Source organism: Spermophilus citellus (assembly GCF_964194105.1).
Source record: "Spermophilus citellus genome assembly, chromosome: 9".
NCBI classification, from domain to species: Eukaryota; Metazoa; Chordata; class Mammalia; order Rodentia; family Sciuridae; genus Spermophilus; species Spermophilus citellus.
The window spans coordinates 97,810,330-97,829,558 of NC_138191.1; the positions used below are offsets into that span (position 1 = coordinate 97,810,330).

The following is a 19,229-nucleotide window of genomic DNA, read 5'->3' on the forward strand; positions in this document are numbered from 1 at the left end:
AATCTTTCATGATAAACAAAAGTTAAAAGAATCTGCAGCCAGAAAACCAGCATTGCAAAGCATTTTGAGCAAAACACTACACAAGGAAGAAATGAAAAACAATAACCAAAACCATCAGTAGGTAAAGACAGAGGGCGAGGGGAAAGATAATCATGGAGAAACAAACTAAATTTTTTTTTAAAAAAGGATAAATAATCAAACATGGATGGAAGTACAAACCATATATCAATAGTAACTCTGAATGTTAATGGCTTAAACTCTCCAATAAAGCGATATAGGCTGGTATCATGGATTAAAAAAACAAACCCAACAATATACTGCCTCCAGGAGACACATCTGATTGGAGAAGACATACACAGGCTGAAGGTGAAAGGATGGGAAAAAATATACCACGCACACAGTCCTTGTAAGCAAGCAGGGGTGGCCATCCTCATATCGAATAAAATCGACTTCAAGACTAAGTTAATCAAAAGGGATAAAGAAGGTCATTATATACTGTTAAAAGGAACCATTCACCAACAAGACATAACAATTATCAATATTTATGCAATAAATAATGGTGCTGCGACATTCATAAAACAAATTCTCCTCAAGTTCAAGAATCAAATAGACCACAACACAATAATTATGGGTGACTTCAACACACCTCTCTCACCATTGGACAGATCCTCCAAACAAAAGTTGAATAAAGAAACTATAGAACTCAATATCACAATCAATAACCTAGACTTAACTGACATATATAGAATATATCAACCATCATCAAATGGATATACTTTTTTTCTCAGCAGCACATGGATCCTTCTCAAAAATAGACCATATATTATGCCATAGGGCAACCCTCAGTAAATATAAAGGGGTGGAGATAATACCTTGCATTTTTATCTGATCATAATGGAATGAAACTAGAAATCAATGATAAAAGAAGGAAGGAAAAATCCTACATCACATGGAAAATGAACAATATGTTACTGAATGATCAATGGGTTACAGAAGACATAAAGGAGGAAATCAAAAAATTCTTAGAGATAAATGAAAATACAGACACAACATATCGGAATCTATGGGACACAATGAAAGCAGTTTTAAGAGGAAAATTCATCGCCTGGTGGTCATTCCTCAAAAAAAGAAAAAACCAACAAATAAATGAGCTCACACTTCATCTCAAAGCCCTAGAAAAGGAAGAGCAAAGAAACAGCAAATGTAGCAGAAGGCAAGAAATAATTAAAATCAGAGTGGAAATCAATGAAATTGAAACAAAAGAAACTATTGAAAAAATTAACAAAACTAAAAGTTGGTTCTTCGAAAAAATAAATAAGATCGACAGACCTTTAGCCATGCTAACGAAGAGAAGAAGAGAGAGAACTCAAATTACTAACATACAGGATAAAAAAGGCAATATCACAACAGATGCTACAGAAATACAGAAGACAATTAGAAATTATTTTGAAAACCTATATTCCAATAAAATAGAAGATAGTGAAGACATCGATAAATTTCTTCAGTCATATGATTTGCCCAGACTGAGTCAGGAGGATACACACAATTTGAACAGACCAATATCAAGGATGAAATTGAAGAAGCCATCAAAAGACTACCAACCAAGAAAAGCCCAGGACCGGATGGGTATACAGCGGAGTTTTACAAAACCTTTAAAGAAGAATTAATACCAATACTTTTCAAGTTATTTCAGGAAATAGAAAAAGAGGGAGCTCTTCCAAATTCATTCTATGAGGCCAACATCACCCTGATTCCGAAACCAGACAAAGACACCTCAAAGAAAGAAAACTACAGACCAATATCTCTAATGAACCTAGATGCAAAAATCCTCAATAAAATTCTGGCGAATCGAATACAAAAACACATCAAAAAAATTGTGCACCATGATCAAGTAGGATTCATCCCTGGGATGCAAGGATGGTTCAATATACGGAAATCAATAAATGTTATTCACCACATCAATAGACTTAAAGATAAGAACCATATGATCATCTCGATAGACGCAGAGAAAGCATTCGACAAAGTACAGCATCCCTTTATGTTCAAAACATTAGAAAAACTAGGGATAACAGGAACTTACCTTGACATTGTAAAAGCTATCTATGCTAAGCCTCAGGCTAGCATCATTCTGAATGGACAAAAGTTAAAGGCATTCCCTCTAAAATCTGGAACAAGACAGGGATGCCCTCTATCACCACTTCTATTCAATATAGTTCTCGAAACACTGGCCAGAGCAATTAGACAGACGAAAGAAATTAAAGGCATAAAAATAGGAAAAGAAGAACTTAAATTATCACTATTTGCAGATGACATGATTCTATACCTAAAAGACCCAAAAGGGTCTACAAAGAAACTACTAGAACTAATAAATGAATTCAGCAAAGTGGCAGGATATAAAATCAACATGCATAAATCAAAGGCATTTCTGTATATCAGCGACAAAACTTCTGAAACGGAAATGAGGAAAAACACTCCATTCACAATATCCTCAAAAAAAATAAAATACTTGGGAATCAACCTAACAAAAGAGGTGAAAGATTTATACAATGAAAACTACAGAACCCTAAAGAGAGAAGTAGAAGAAGATCTTAGAAGATGGAAAAATATACCCTGTTCATGGATAGGCAGAACTAACATCATCAAAATGGCGATATTACCAAAAGTTCTCTATAGATTTAATGCAATGCCAATCAAAATCCCAACGGCATTTCTTGTAGAAATAGATAAAGCAATCATGAAATTCATATGGAAAAATAAAAGACCCAGAATAGCAAAAGCAATTCTAAACAGGAAGTGTGAATCAGGCGGTAGAGCGATACCAGATTTCAAACTATATTACAGAGCAATAGTGACAAAAACAGCATGGTACTGGTACCAAAACAGGCGGGTGGACCAATGGTATAGAATAGAGGACACAGAGACTAATCCACAAAGTTCTAACTATCTTATATTTGATAAAGGGGCTAAAAGCATGGAATGGAGGAAGGATAGCATCTTCAACAAATGGTGTTGGGAAAACTGGAAATCCATATGCAACAAAATGAAACTGAATCCCTTTCTCTCGCCACGCACAAAAGTTAACTCAAAATGGATCAAGGAGCTTGATATCAAATCAGAGACTCTGCGTCTGATATCAGAAAAATTGACTCCTATCTACATATTGTGGGGTCGGGCTCCAAATTCCTTAATAGGACACCCATAGCACAAGAGTTAATAACAAGAATCAACAAATGGGACTTACTTAAACTAAAAAGTTTTTTCTCAGCAAGAGAAACAAGAAGAGAGGTAAATAGGGAGCCTACATCCTGGGAACAAATTTTTACTCCTCACACTTCAGATAGAGCCCTAATATCCAGAGTATACAAAGAACTCAAAAAATTAGACAATAAGATAACAAATAACCCAATCAACAAATGGGCCAAGGACCTGAACAGACACTTCTCAGAGGAGGATATACAATCAGTCAACAAGTACATGAAAAAATGCTCACCATCTCTAGCAGTCAGAGAAATGCAAATCAAAACCACCCTAAGATACCATCTCACTCCAGTAAGATTGGCAGCCACTATGAAGTCAAACAACAACAAGTGCTGGCGAGGATGTGGAGAAAAGGGTACACTTGTACATTGCTGGTGGGACTGCAAATTGGTGCGGCCAATTTGGAAAGCAGTTTGGAGATTCCTGGGAAAGATGGGAATGGGGGGCTGGGGAAGTGGCTCAAGTGGTAGCGCACTCGCCTGGCATGCGTGCGGCCCGGGTTCGATCCTCAGCACTACATACAAAACAAAGATGTTGTGTCCGCCGATAACTAAAAAATAAATATTAAAAGTTCTCTCTCTCTCTCCCCCTCTCTCACTCTCTCTTTAAAAAAAAAGAAAAAGAAAAAGAAAGATGGGAATGGAACCACCATTTGACCCTGCTATTGCCCTTCTCGGACTATTCCCTGAAGACCTTAAAAGAGCATGCTACAGGGATACTGCCACATCGATGTTCATAGCAGCACAATTCACAATAGCTAGTCTGTGGAAGCAACCCAGATGCCCTTCAATAGATGAATGGATAAAAAAAAATGTGGCATCTATACACAATGGAGTACTATGCAGCAATAAAAAATGACAAAATCGTAGAATTTGCAGGGAAATGGATGGCACTAGAGCAGATTATGCTTAGTGAAGCTAGCCAATCCCTAAAAAACAAATACCAAATGTCTTCTTTGATATAATGAGAGCAACTATGAACAGAGCAGGGACGAAGAGCAGGAAGAAAAGATTAACATTAAACAGAGACATGAGATGGGAGGGAAAGGGAGAGAAAAGGGAAATTGCATGGAAATGAAGGGAGACCCTCATTGCTATACAAAATTACATATAAGAGGTTGTGAGGGGAATGGGAAAATAAACAAGGAGAGAAATGAATTACAGTAGATGGGGTAGAGAGAGAAGATGGGAGGGGAGGGGAGGGGGGATAGTAGGGGATAGGAAAGGTAGCAGAATACAACAATTACTAATAGGGCATTATGTAAAATTGTGGATGTGTAACCGATGTGATTCTGCAATCTGCATTTGGGGTAAAATTGGGGGTTCATAACCCACTTCAATCTAATGTATGAAATGTGATTTGTCAAGAGCTTTGTAATGTTGTGAACAACCAATAAAAAAAAAGATAAAAAAATAAAAAAATTAAAAAAAAGATAAAGCAATCAGCAGAGTGGGAATGAAAGGGTGGCTATGGAAAATCTAACAAGTTGAAAAGTGAGCCTACCAGGGGCATCACACTAACAGGAACCAGGAATGGATCTGAAGCAGTAGAGCAGGGAGGCTTCAGGGCCACGTGGCTTTGCTTCTGGGTCTGAATGTCTCCTTCTTGGCAAATTCTGCTTCTTCCTTCAAGACCTGGCCCAAAAAACTCCTTTTCTATGAGACCCTACTAAAGATCTACTTCTCAAAAGCAGATGCCACATTAAAAAAAAAAAAAAAAAAAACCAACAGCAACAAACAAAACACTAAGCATCACTAGTTCCCAACACATAAAGTCTGTGTGATCTAAAGCCAGGTGACAACATTAGTGTTTTCTCCAAAAGCCAATTCCATTTAATCAATAGTTGAATTTTCAACCTTTACCCACCACCAGATATTTCTCCAAACTTGCTACATCTTAACTGAATATAATAAAATAAGATATTAGTAGCAGTGTACAGTGATTTGTTATGTGGTAATGTCCAGACATGTTCCCAAAGGTCACAGACTATCTCTTGATCTTGTTTGTTTTGAAAAGCTCATCAAATTGATAATTAACCAACTTTTCATCCAGAGTAGGAAAAAGTTAATATGTGGTATGCTATCAATATTTTCTGAAAACCCCTCCTTACAATTTATTTGATGTGTGCCCTGTTCAAAGGAAACTGAAGCTATTAACTGAAATTCAGAAAGAGAATATACACACTCAGAAAAGTTTATTCTCACTATTTCTTTCCATTGTTTTGTTTGGTTTTTGATACGGGGGTCTCACTATGTTATCCAGGATGGCCCCAAGCTCTCAGGCTCGAGTGATCCTCCCATCTCAGTCTCCTCAGTGCTGGGATTACAGATATAGAGCCACTAGACCCAGCTTCTCATGTGGTTTCTTTATACACAAAGTTCTTTTAGCAAAACTAAATTCTGATTGGTTTTATTTAAATTTGGTTTACCTATAAATTTCCTGGAATAAATCTAGTATATAAAATGTTGGAAAGGGCTGGGGATGTGGCTCAAGCGGTAGCGTGCTCGCCTGGCATGTGTGCAGCCCGGGTTCGATCCTCAGTACCACATACAAACAAGGATGCTGTGTCCGCCAAAAACTGAAAAATAAATACTAAAAAATTTCTCTCTCCCCTCCCTCCCTCCCTCCCTCCCTCCCTCCCTCTCTCTCTCTCTCTCTCTCTCTCTCTCTCTCTCTCTCTCTTAAAAAATAAATAAATAAATAAAATGTTGGAAAGGACCCTGAAGAGAAACCAGCAGACTATCCTAGTTGGTGAATATCTAGATTGCTGAAAATTTTCATTGTAAGACCTATACAGGCTTCATTTAAACAATGTCAAAGACTGGGAACCCAATAGTCTACAAAACACGTACCCTGCCCTGAGACAGATGATGGTTAGAACCTTGATTCCTACCATTTGAGGCTTTCTTTAGATAGACTCCTCTTCATTTTCAGGTCCCCTGTTGCAACACTAAACACATCAATCTCACCTACAAACAGGTACATAATACTGACCATGAAGGAGTTTTATGAGGATTAAACAAAGATGTACAGCTGGGGCGTATAGCTTAGTGGTAGAACACCCACCAAGCTTGTATACAGTCCCTGGGTTTGGTCCCCAAAACTGAGGGAAAAAAGTAAGATTGAATGTGAAACATCTAGCTTGTATGGCCTGGCACATACCAGACCCTCAAAAAGGAATTGTTTAAGAACTCTCACTCCAGGACCAGTGTTCACACCCATAATCCCAGCTACTCAGGAGGCTGGGGTGAGAGGATTGCAAAGTTCAGGCCAAACTATGCAACTGAGTAAGACCCTGTCTCAAAAGTAAAACTAAAAAAGTGCTAAAATGCAGCTCAGTGGTAGAGAACCCGAGTTTGTTCCCCAGTAAAAACAAAACAAAACTTTTATCAACTCAACAATAAAAAGACTTAAAAACAACCCAAATTACAAAGGGCCATTTCTCCAAAGATGATATACAAATGGTTAATAAGCACATGAAAAGATACTTAATATCATTAGCTATTTAGGAAATGCAAATCAATATCACAATAAGAAACAACTTCACACAGAGTAGGACAGGTAGAGAAAGGATGTAGAAAAATGGAACTCCTCATACAAATAGGCTATTATTTGGCCTTAAAAAGGAATAAAGCACTAATACATGACACACATGGATGAACCTTGAAAAACATCATATTAAACGAAAGAAGACAATAATGAAAGACCACATATTGCCTTATTTATATGAAATTTTCAGGGTAGACAAATCCACAGAGACAGAAGGTAGAGGAGTGGTTTCCAGAGACTGCAAGAAGGAAGGGACTAGGGAATGATGGGTAATGGGTATGCAGTTTCTTTGGGGGTGATGAAAATTTTCTAAAATTGATCATGGCACAATTCTGTCTATTCTCTAAATTGCTGAATGTACACTTAGAATAGATGATTTTGTGGCATGTGGATTGTGTCTTAACAGTTGTTTAATTTTTAAAAAGTGGTTGCTGTTATTCTTAGTGCATGAGAAGAATTAAAAAATCCTATATTTTAAATTTCAATTGCAAAATCTACAGTTAACCCTAATCAGTTTGTTTTAATTAGCGATGGTTTTGCAATGTGCCTAAGGACTACAAAGTAAAGTTCATTCTCAATCAGCAACTCCCCTTGACCTGAGAGAAGGCAAATGGTCCCATCACAACTGAAATACAGCCTGTGAAGACAAAAAGAAACCCTTCAGGATAAGTGGGAGGTGCTCCTCATCCAAACCACTATTTTCGACAAGTTGGGTATATTTCCCTTTCTGTACAAAAAATTCAAGTTCATTTTCTTCAAGTCCCTGGGTGATAGCTGTAATTTAATAACGAAAACCACTTTTGGTCATTTAATCAGTGATATGAACTAGAGACATAAGAAGAAAGGAAAAAGCACTGGAAAATGAAAAAACAACTATAATGTGTGGCACTTGTTTTCTGTTTCCCTAAAATAGATACCTTCAGTATTTTCTAAATGAGGGAATGCCCAACACAGGCAGTGTGACTGAAAGTCAATAATGTGCTCTTTCCACTGATCAATATTGCCTGTTTAAAAAAAAAAAAAATCTGCCTCCAGTCTATTAAAAAAAAAAATCTAAAAAGATATCACATAGAGATGGTATTTAACTAGGGAAGATGACAGGAGCAGAAAACAGACCAGTGGTTTCCAGGAGGGAGAGGGTAGTGGGGAAGGCTGGCTAGAGAGGTGCACAGGAGGAATTTGGTGGGGGGCAGGGGGACAGTGATGGAACTGTTCTATATCTTGATTATGGTGGTAGTTATGACTATGCAGCATATGCATGTCAAAACTTGTAGAAACCTGATGAAATGGTAAATTTTACTGTAAGTAAATTTAAAAAAAGAAACACATAACAAAGTTGAGTTTTAGAAATAGGTTTCATTTAACCTATTAGAATGAATTAGGTTCTATTTAACCTAGTACAGAATGCAAACTTAAGTCTGTATCATAAAAGTTCCCTACTTAGATATCATAAAAGTTCCCTACTTAGTTAAAAAGAATTTTGTGTTATGTAACACAAAAGCCAATCATATTTAAAACTGATCTAATTTTTAAAAATTTAATTGCAAATCAAATGCAGTTGTCATCGCTTTTAAATATGGCCTCAGTTAAGTGAGGTGGCACACACCTGTAATCCCGCTACTGGGGGGCTAAGATAGGAAGATCCCATGTTTGAGCCCAGCCTGAGCAAATTAGCAAGACTATTCTCAAAAATAAAATATAAAAATGGCTGGAGATGTAGCTCAGTAGTAGACCACTTGTCTAGGCCATAAAAGGCTTTGGGTTCAGTCTTTAGTAGTACTGGGGGCACTAAAGTACTGGGGGTGTAGCTTAGTAGTAGAACACTCACCAAGCTTGAGTGTTGGGGGGTGATGGGACTCTCCTCTTCATTTTCAGGGCCCCTGTTGCAGCACTAAACATTTCTTTTCCATGTTACTGCACCATCTGCCCAAGCATTCCTGGCCTCTATTCTCTCTTCCATCCAACTCAAACTAATACCAGACTCTTGTACTGAATAATCACATCATCTTTTTCTAAAACACATATTCTATGAGAGAAATTCCAAACTCCTCTGTTATAAAAGCAAGTTGTACTGCTTCTGTTTGCTACACAGTACTGACTCTATCCCTTTACCTAGATCCACACAAAATAATCTACCCTCCACTCATGCAGCAGTACTTGCCAAACTTTCAAATCTGTTTACTTATGTACAGGCCTGGACTGCCCTTCCCCTACCCTTCTGCTGGACAATCCTAGTCATCCAAGTTTAAATTTACCTTCTTCAGAGTAATCTCTTCCTCTGAGCTTTTATGGCATTTTGAAAAGAATATGTTCTGCCCTCCCCATATACTTAGAAAATGATACTTGAGGGACCTGAGCACATAGCAGTTGCTCCATCAAAGTTAGCTAAATGACTACGCAAATCAGATTATGTGCAGTGAGTAGCTTATAATTATTTTATTTAAAAACTAAACCATAACCATATTTTTAACTGTATTTCTAATATCAAAATTAAGAATTTGGGGCTGGGGATGTGGCTCAAGCGGTAGCGCGCTCGCCTGGCATGCGTGCGGCCCGGGTTCGATCCTCAGCACCACATACCAACAAAGATGTTGTGTCCGCCGAGAACTAAAAAATGAATATTAAAAATTCTCTCTCTCTCTCTCTCTCTCTCTCCTCTCACTCTCTCTTTAAAAAAAAAAAAGAAAAAAGAAAAAAGAATTTTCTAATTTTGCCTTTGAGCATAAATTACATTCTGTCACTAAAACTACCAAATAATGTCTGTAATATCTTCAGCCGATTTCTTTTCAATCATTAGTATATCATCTGGAATTTTTTTTCATGTTTCTGCTTTCCCAAAAATATCATCCCTGGGTTATGTGAACACTTATTTTTCATAAAAACTATGAGAATTCCACATTTAAAAAAGAATCTATTGTCCAGAGCCCATAACTTTCTACTCTTAAGAAAATTAGAGAACTATACCAATTATGCTGACTATGGTAGCTTTTTCTAATTTGCCTTTTACTAAGGGTTTTCAACTCCAAATATAATAGGGACTTCCGAAGTGAATACAGGAACAATGAGTCAGATTTAGGAGCAAACATTAAGATTCAGTGACTTTTATTTAATTCAATAAACATTTATTCACTATGAGAGACTCTAAGAGCAGGAGAAGGAAGTCACACTCTTAGGCCTCAAGTATTTCATAGTTAATGAAACCAGATAGATTACAAATCAAACTGGAATAGGAGCCAAGAGGCACAAAGAGCTGTGAATATTTAAAAGGCGATGATGCTTGAAATGGGTCTTAAAGAATTTTTACAACAGAAATAATACTCTGGGCAGAGGAAGAATAGAGAGAAGAGATCCAACAATATGTAAAGAGTAAGAATATAGGGGATTCTGTGTGTCTCATACCCTTTGTAGAGCAAAAGGTATGAATAAATAATTAGAAAATTTACCAAAAATTTTAGGAGAAAACAAGGGAATTAAGTGCTAAAAGCTAAGGTATGGTTAGAGAGAATGATGAAGGAAAATAAGAACAAGGACCTTTGATTTCATTCAGATCAGCCTTGCCTGTCATCAGAAGTGAGGCTAGACTATGAGGTATTCCAACACACAACGGTAGCAAAGATGCCTCTATATAAAAGGCTTATCATGAAAGAATAATTATGTCAATGAGATAAATCAATTTTTTAGAATAGGGAAGATTATGTTTGCTGATAGAGGGAAAGGAGCCAAGGGGAGCAGAAAGATGGAAAGATTCAAAAGAGGGTATACATGATATTTGGAACAAAGTTACAGAAAGTGGTGGGAAATAAAAGCATGCAAAGAGGAAAGCTGGGCCTTTGAAAGGAAGGGGGACTTTTTTCCTCTTGGAAGAAAGAGCCCTTCTTAGGTGACAAGGAAGTTGAGGGACCTAGAGGGATGGCAGAAGGTGTCTGAGTCTTGGGGAGAGCAGGTGTTTGAAGGAAAGGAAAAAGTCAGCAAGAGGCCAAAGGATGTCAGCAGCAGTGAAGGCCTGGTGACTCAAAAACACACATTTGGGAAGTTCCAATCCCACATGTACTGACTGGGTGGCTTCCTCTATCCACCTCAGAAGCCTGGGCGGCCAGGAGAGAAAGCCTGTGGGAAAGGAGACCAAAAAGTGATTCGCCTGAACCCCTGCTCTGGCCGCCCGCCCGGGGCTCCTGTTCAGCACTCTTGGCTTCGCAGTCTCCTTTAGATCAAAATTTCCTTAAAGCTGCTGAAGTTTAAAAGCCATTGCCAAGGCAATCAACATGATGAGATTACTTTTCCCTGAATACTAAAACAATAAAACTAGGACTTTTACCTGGAATGGGTCCACTGTGAAAAGTCAGAAGGATCAAATGACAAAACGCAGAATGCCACTTACCTGGCGGCTTCCGGAAACCCCATCTTATAGAGCGTGACCACCACTGCTCCTCCGAGGCCTAAATTATGCTGCAGAGCAACCTTTGCACCAGGAACTTGCCTCTTCCCGGCTTCCCCTCTCAGCTGCCAGCAGAGTTCGGCACACTGAGCCAGACCTAGCGAATCGAACACAGAGCACGGGAGTGCGGAGTTCGGACAGCGGCAGCCACCAGCCTCCTACAGCCAGAAACGCCGAGCATCTAATAGTGACTTTGGATTAAAGCAGTTAGACAATCTCTTATTTGGGAAATATCCATATATTTGAAGAAATTCCCTCCACTCTTTCAACGCACTCAACCTGTCGTTTTCTGGTACGTTATAAGTGGCCCAGGAAAACGGGCATAAAACAATTTAAAACAATTTAAATATGTCGTTTTTAATATATCAGAAGAAAATACTTACCTAGGATTTGGGAGTTCATTAGAAAATAATCTAGGATTTGGACATTCACTTTCCCTAAAAAAATCTAGCTGATAAAGGAATTTTTCCCATTATTTTCCCCAAGTAGTTCCCAACAAATATCAATTGCTTTCCAGGCCCATTCCCAGCTGTTCGCAAGAAAAGGTATGGATTCATAATATTCTGGCCCTTGGATAATAAATTCTAATGATATAAACACTGAGAAAGAGAAAAATTAAGTAATCTGAATAGTCAGAGCAGGCTAATTCCAAAGCTGAGACTAGAATTCATGTCTCAAAATTTAGGTTTGTCTTTCTAACAGCCCAGCTATTAAAAGAGAGCTGAGTTAAAAATGGTTAATCAAGGGGCTGGAGTTCTAGCTCAGTGGTAGAGTGCTTGCCTAGTACATGTGAGACACTAGGTTTGATCCTCAGCATCACATAAAAATAAAATGAAGGCATTGTGTCCATACACAATTAAAAAAAAAAAAAGAATGTTCAATCAGGAAAGACTGGTTTCACTGTCCTGGAGGCAGAGCTATGCAGGCCTACCTAGTGTTTATTCCACCCACATCCTAAGTAACAACTGCTGAATTCTGAGCATCTTTGACAGTTTTATATACAATCCCTAACCCTTAAATACATTTTTAATATGGACATAATATCTTTATTTATTTTATTTATTTTTATATGGTGCTGAGGATCGAACTCAGTGCCTCACATGTGCTAGGCAAGCGCTCTGCCGCTGAGCTACAACCCCAGCCCCCACCTCCCCAATAAATTTTAATTGCCACTTTTCATTTCTAAGCATTGCCACATATTCAAAGTATACCCTAAACACTTTTTTTAAAAGAGCTAACTCCAGGGGCTGGGGATATAGCTCAGCTGATAGAGTGCTTGCCTCACATACATAAGGCCCTGGGTTCAATCCCCAGCACCAAAAAAAAAAAAAAAAAAGTTTTAACTCCACATCTTTAATTTTTTTTTTCCATAATACTGGGGATTGAACTCAGAGCCCTGCACACACTAGACAAGTACCCTAGTGATTTTTTAAAATTGTGAGCATTTTGAAAATTAATGAAGATCAAATTGAAATTATTGTATTATACCCAAACTTTGGAGCAATCAATTGCACTAGAAATCTGCCTTATAAAAAGTCTAAACATCTAATGAATATGCATAACGAAAAGTATTCAAACTGGTTTTATATTCACTGGTTAGAGAAATATTGCTAGTTGCCTTCACAAAAAATAATCTCAAATGATTTATAACCACTTGAGAAAAATATTCAAGCTCACCATTGATGAAATAAAACAGAATCATACCACTTTCAACTGATCAAATTGCTAAGGGTATTTAAAAATGAGAAAAATCAAAGCTAAGGAAACTATGCAGAAAGACACTCAGTACTGGTGAATGTTTAAGCCAGCACAACCTTTTGGAGAAGAAACAGGTGTAGGCCCAGTTTTATATCCAAAGCTATCAGTTCACCACATTGTTATGACAGTGAAAAACTAGATAGTCTAAAAGTGAAATAATTGGTTAATGATTATATAAATTATGAGCTGTCTCACCATCTCTAGCAGTCAGAGAAATGCAAATTAAAACCACCCTAAGATACCATCTCACTCCAGTAAGAATGGCAGCCATTACGAAGTCAAACAACAACAAATGCTGGCGAGGATGTGGGGAAAAGGATATACTTGTACATTGCTGGTGGGACTGCAAATTGGTGCGGCCAATTTGGAAAGCAGTATGGAGATTCCTTGGAAAGTTGGGAATGGAACCACCATTTGACCCAGCTATTCCCCTTCTTGGACTATTCCCCAAAGACCTTAAAAGAGTGCACTATAGGAATATAGCTACATCGATGTTCATAGCAGCACAATTCACAATAGCTAGACTGTGGAACCAACCTAGATGCCCTTCAATAGATGAAAAAAAATGTGGCATTTATACACAATGGTGTATTACTCAGCACTAAAAAATGACAAAATCATGGCATTTGCAGGGAAATGGATGGCATTAGAGCAGATTATGCTAAGTGAAGCTAGCCAATCCCTAAAAAACAAATGCCAAATGTCTTCTTTGATATAAGGAGAGCAACTCAGAACAGAGCAGGGAGGAAGAGCATGAGAAGAAGATTATCATTAAACTGGGACGAGAGGTGAGAGGGAAAGGGAGAGAGAAGGGAAATTGCATGGAAATGGAAGGAGACCCTCATTGTTATACAAAATTACATATAAGAGGAAGTGAGGGGAAAGGGAAAAAAACAAGAGAGAGAAATGAATTACAGTAGATGGGGTAGAGAGAGAAGATGGGAGGGGAGGGGAGGGGAGGGGGGATAGTAGAGGATAGGAAAGGCAGCAGAATACAACAGACAGTATGGCAGTATGTAAAAACGTGGATGTGTAACCAATGTGATTCTGCAATCTGTATACGGGGTAAAAATGGGAGTTCATAACCCACTTGAATCAAATGTATGAAATATGATATGTCAAGAGCTTTGTAATGTTTTGAACAACTAATTTAAAAAAAGAAAAAAAATTATGAGCTATCCATATGCCAAAAGGAAAAGTCACACACATTTAATGACTCTATGATTTATGACCTCTCTGCTCAACACATTCACAGCATCTCTGTGATCAGACATATGGGAGAGGCGTTTCCCCATATACCAAGAACTCTCCAGTGGACACTAGTTGGGCATCCCACAAATCAATTCAATTCTGAAACTGTCTACCTGGAAATAGTGGCTACAACTCTGAGATCCCACAATTTCCTCCATGGGTTTGATTAATTTACTAGGATGGCTTATATAACACAGGAAACACATTTTGCCACTTCATTACAAAGGACAGAGATAAAGAGGTACATGGAACAAGGGCAGGAAGGACCTGAGCACAGGAGCTTCTGTGTGCAGCCCTTCAAGAAGGAGTATATGCTCACCAACTACGAAGCTCATCAAATCAAGTTGTCCAGAAGTTTTTATAGAGTTTGATCTCCAGTTCTACCTTTTTCCTGGAGGCTGCTGGGTAGGTTTGAGGGTTCCCATCCACTAATCCTCTGACTAGCCCAGAAAAACTGCTTTTGCATAAATTCAGGTGTAATGGAAAGGGCTTGTTATGAATAATGATAGATACTCCACCAGTTAGGAAATTCCAGAAGGTTTTAGAAACTTTGTAAAAGAACAAATACTATAACAAAAGATGCTCCTCTCACCTTTATCATACAGAAAATTTTATAAGGGATTTAGAAACTGTGTGTGTCAGAAACCAGACAAAGATAAATATATATATATATATATATATATATATATATATATATATATATATTTCAAATTACATAGTATATGATAAAGTACTTTGTTCCCATTTAAAATAGTGCTCATAAAAATTTTTAACAATACAGAAAAATGCTTATGAATCTTATTGGATATATTTTCTTACCCATCAACCCAACAAATATTTAGGAATACCTAGATGTGCCAAACACTGCAGAAATACCTATGATGATACAAACATGGGATCAGGAGATCCAGCAATAAACAAGATGAGCCTGGTCCTTTCCCTTGTGAAATTGATGGCCTGAGAAATAAAGATGCTGACATTTGCAATGTAGTCTGATAATGCTACCACAGGCATCAGCATATATGATCCCAGAGCAGAGAGAAGGAATACCTAGTATAGCTTAGAAGGTCAAGGAATGATGTCCAAATGCTAGAAATCTAAACTGAGGCTTTGTGAATAAAGAGAAGATAGAGGGAAAAGGAGAAAAGAATGCTTCTAGAAGAGCGAGAAACATGTATGAAGAAACAGAAACTTGGGTGGGTCAGGAAAGAGAGTGTTCAAAACAGCTAAAATAGGAGGAATGGGATACTGAAAGGAAAAGTAGAGGAAGAGGGAAAGGAGAGAGAAACAGAGAGAGACAGAGGGGTGGGAGAAGGAATAAATCTAATGGAAGCACTTCCAGATTTTGCAATAATTTCAATCTCTACTGCAGAAGACATGATAGACTACACAAATCTCTACTAATCATTTGCCCAACTTAAATGAAAGAAGAAGGGAGGGAGGGAATAAAGATCCATGTAATTGATTTATTTTCTCATTCATTTGCTTTTGACAAATGCTGAGTGTCAGGGGTGGGGGAGACATACTGTTTATATGAGCTTTCTGATTATCTACTTTCAAATAAACAGGTTCCTTATATTACTAGAATCTATTCTGTGAAGAGCAGAAGTCAACAATTGGCCTCAGGAATTCACTTGCCAAGAAAGTGAAAAACATTTGGGAAAACATCAACTATTTCAGCAAATTTTTAAAATTCTTTTTCCCTTAGATAATTTCTGGCATTGAATTGAAAGCCATCTTTCCCTCTGTTTGGAAAATAAAACCATCAAACATGAACATAATATGCTTATAAATAAATTATGGACAAGCATAGGAATGTGCATTCTGTCAAAGTAGTATATTCAATCAGTAATAGCCTTTTTTTAGTTAGGGGAAATTTTTTTTAGCCTGATTACTTCATTTACCATCATCTTTCTGGAAATTCTTCCTAACAAGTTATTGCTCAATATTTTTATATAAAAACAACCGGGCTAGTACTCAGCTATATAGATAGAGTATTTGCTTCTAAAATAAATCATTCAAACATCTAATATATAAAAATATAAAGAATTTATAGCGTGGAGCTGGGGTTATGGCTCAGTGGTAGAGCGCTTGCCTAGCACATGCGAGGCCCTGGGTTCGATTCTCAGCACCACATAAAAATTAATAAATAAATAAATAAAACAAAGGTATTGTGCTCATCTACAGCTAAAAAATTTATTAAAAAATTTATAGTGTAATTTAAAATACTATCAAAGATAACTATTAAGTGCTATGGAAAACTACAGACTAGAAATAACTCTAAGGGATAATATTTTGAGAAACTATCTGAAATCTTTTCTTCCTCCTGTTTCCTTCAACCCATGACCCTTTCTGTACCGTGAACACAGACAAAGCCAGGCGTGGTGGTACACAGCTATAATCCCAGCTTACTCTGGAAACTTGAGGCAGGAGAATCCAAGTTGGACACCAGTCTGGGAAACACTGTTTTAACAGTGGGATACAGTCTGAGAAAAGTGGTGTCGATTTCATCACTGTATAAACATCATAGAGTGTACCTATACAAACTTAAATGGTATAGCCTACTGCATACCTAGGTTGTATAGTATATATCATCACATATGCAAACTGTTGTTAACCAAAATATCATTACAGCTCTTGACTTGGAAAGTTCTTTTACTATAAGTGAAGCAGTACAATATCACTTGAAGACAAACTATGATTAGATGTATACAATAAAGCCAGGTATGGTAGCACATGCCTATAATCTCAGCTACTCCAGAGGCTGAGGCAAGAGGATAGCTCAAGCCCAGGAGTTTGAAACCAGACTAGGAAACATAATGGGATGCCACCTCAAAAATGAAAAAGAAAAGAGAAAAATAAACAAACAAAAAAGATGTATACAACAAGTTATAAAGCAACCACTCAAACAATAAAACACTGTTGCCAGGCACAGTGGCCCATGCCTTGTAATCCCAGCAGCTCAAAGACTAAGACAAAAAGATCACAAGTTCAAAGCCAGCCTCAGCAAAAGTGAGGCACCAAGCAACTCAGTGAGATTCTATCTCTAAATAAAAACACAAATAGGGCTGGGGATATGGCTCAATGGTCTAGTGCCCGTGAGTTCAATCCCTGGTACCCCCCCCCAAAAAAATAAAATAAAGTTATACCTATATCAACCACCAAAGGAGGTGAAATAGTCATTTAAAAAAAAAGCAAAAGAAAATAAAAAATAGCTGGGACAATTATAACACAAACCTAACCATATGACAGACTCAACCCTAACCATATGATTAATCACATCAAATATATAAACAGTGCTGGGGTTGTAGCTCAGCGGTAGAGTGTTCACCTAGCACGTGCGAGGCCCTGGGTTCGTTCCTTAGCACCACATAAAAATAAATAAATAAAAATGAAGGTACTATGTACAACTACAACTAAAAAATAAATATTTATATATATATATATAAACAGTCTAATCACTCTACTGAAGTCAGAAATAATCAGAGTGGAGAAAAAAAGCAAGAACCAACTAAATGCTGCCAATGGCCTTTAAATATAAAGACATGAATAGATTAAAAGCAAAATGATAAAAATAGAAATATTTGCATTATTTAATTACTAACATTATTTTTATTGTCAATAATTAATAATTATTATTTAAAATTGAAAGCTGGATTGGCTATATCAAATCAGCCAAAATAGGTTTCAGATTTCATAACAATAAAAAAATTAATGTTGTTTTTTTTTTTAAAGAGAGAGAGAGAGAATTTCAACATTTACTTTTTTTTTAGTTTTCGGCGGACACAACATCTTTGTTTGTATGTGATGCTGAGGATCGAACCCGGGCTGCACGCATGCCAGGCGAGCGCGCTACCACTTGAGCCACATCCCCAGCCCCAAAATTAATGTTTTTAAAAAGGGACTAGAAACTGGGGCATGGTGTGCATGCCTATAATCCCAGTGGCTTGAGAGGCTGAGGCAGGACGATCTCAAGTTCATGTCAGCCTCAGCAACTCATCAAGACCCTAAGCAACTTAGCAAAACCTTGTATCAAAATAAAAAATATAAAGGGCTGGAATGGGCTCAGTGGTTAAGCATCCCTGGGTTCAATCCCCAATACCAAAAAAGGTACTAGAATTAGTGAATGTTACAAGGCTGTAGGATACAAGATCAACATACAAAACTTAATTCTATTTCTACATACAATTATATTTATACATATTATTATAGCTTCTTTAGCTAAGGATAACCTAAATAAATGGAGGAACAATCTTTGTTGAGAGGTTAGAAGAAACTGATTTGGGGATGTCAGTTCTCCAAATTAATCTACACATTTAACATAATCCCAATCAAAAGCCAGAGAGATTTTTTTTTTTTTTTTGTAGAGACCAACAAGCTGATTCTAAAATATCTATGGAAATGTAAAGGACCTAGACAAACAATTCTGAAAAAGAAGACTAAAGCTGGAGGGCTAAGACTACTTATTTCAAGAATACAGGGGCTGGGATTGTGGCTCAGCAGTAGAGCACTTGCCTAGCACATACGAGGCCCTGTGTTCGATCCTCAGCACCATATAAAAATAAAATAAAGATATTGTGTCCAACTACAACTAAAAATTAAATATTTTTTTAATATTTATTTTTTAGTTTTCAGCAGACACAACATCTTTGTTTGTATGTGGTGCTGAGAATCGAACCTGGGCCGCACGCATGCCAGGCGAGCGCGCTACCGCTTGAGCCACATCCCCAGCCCCAAAAATAAATATTAAAAAAAAGAATTATTACACAACTACAAAAATCAAAACAGTATGGTATCAACAGAATGGATTAAATAAACATAGAAGATAGGTCCAGAAAGAAGGCCCCATACAGTTATATACAAATGATTTGTAACAAAAGTACAAAGTCAATGGAGTAGACAAAGTATAGCTTTTTCAACAAATGGTGATGAAACAACTGGAAATCCATATGCAAAAATAAAGTTGGATCTATAACTT

The 19,229-nt window shown here is 37.3% G+C and overlaps 1 protein-coding gene across 2 annotated transcripts in view; it reads right to left on the minus strand.

The window, feature by feature from the left end:
* The window catches only part of SCP2 (sterol carrier protein 2), a 113,617-nt gene that overhangs the window by 28,229 nt on the left and 66,159 nt on the right, over positions 1 to 19,229 (minus strand). For both annotated transcript variants that reach the window (XM_081305955.1, XM_081305954.1), the window contains one exon: positions 11,186 to 11,339. In XM_081305955.1, coding sequence (XP_081162081.1) covers positions 11,186 to 11,339 — 154 coding nt within the window. The remainder of the gene's footprint in view (positions 1 to 11,185; positions 11,340 to 19,229) is intronic.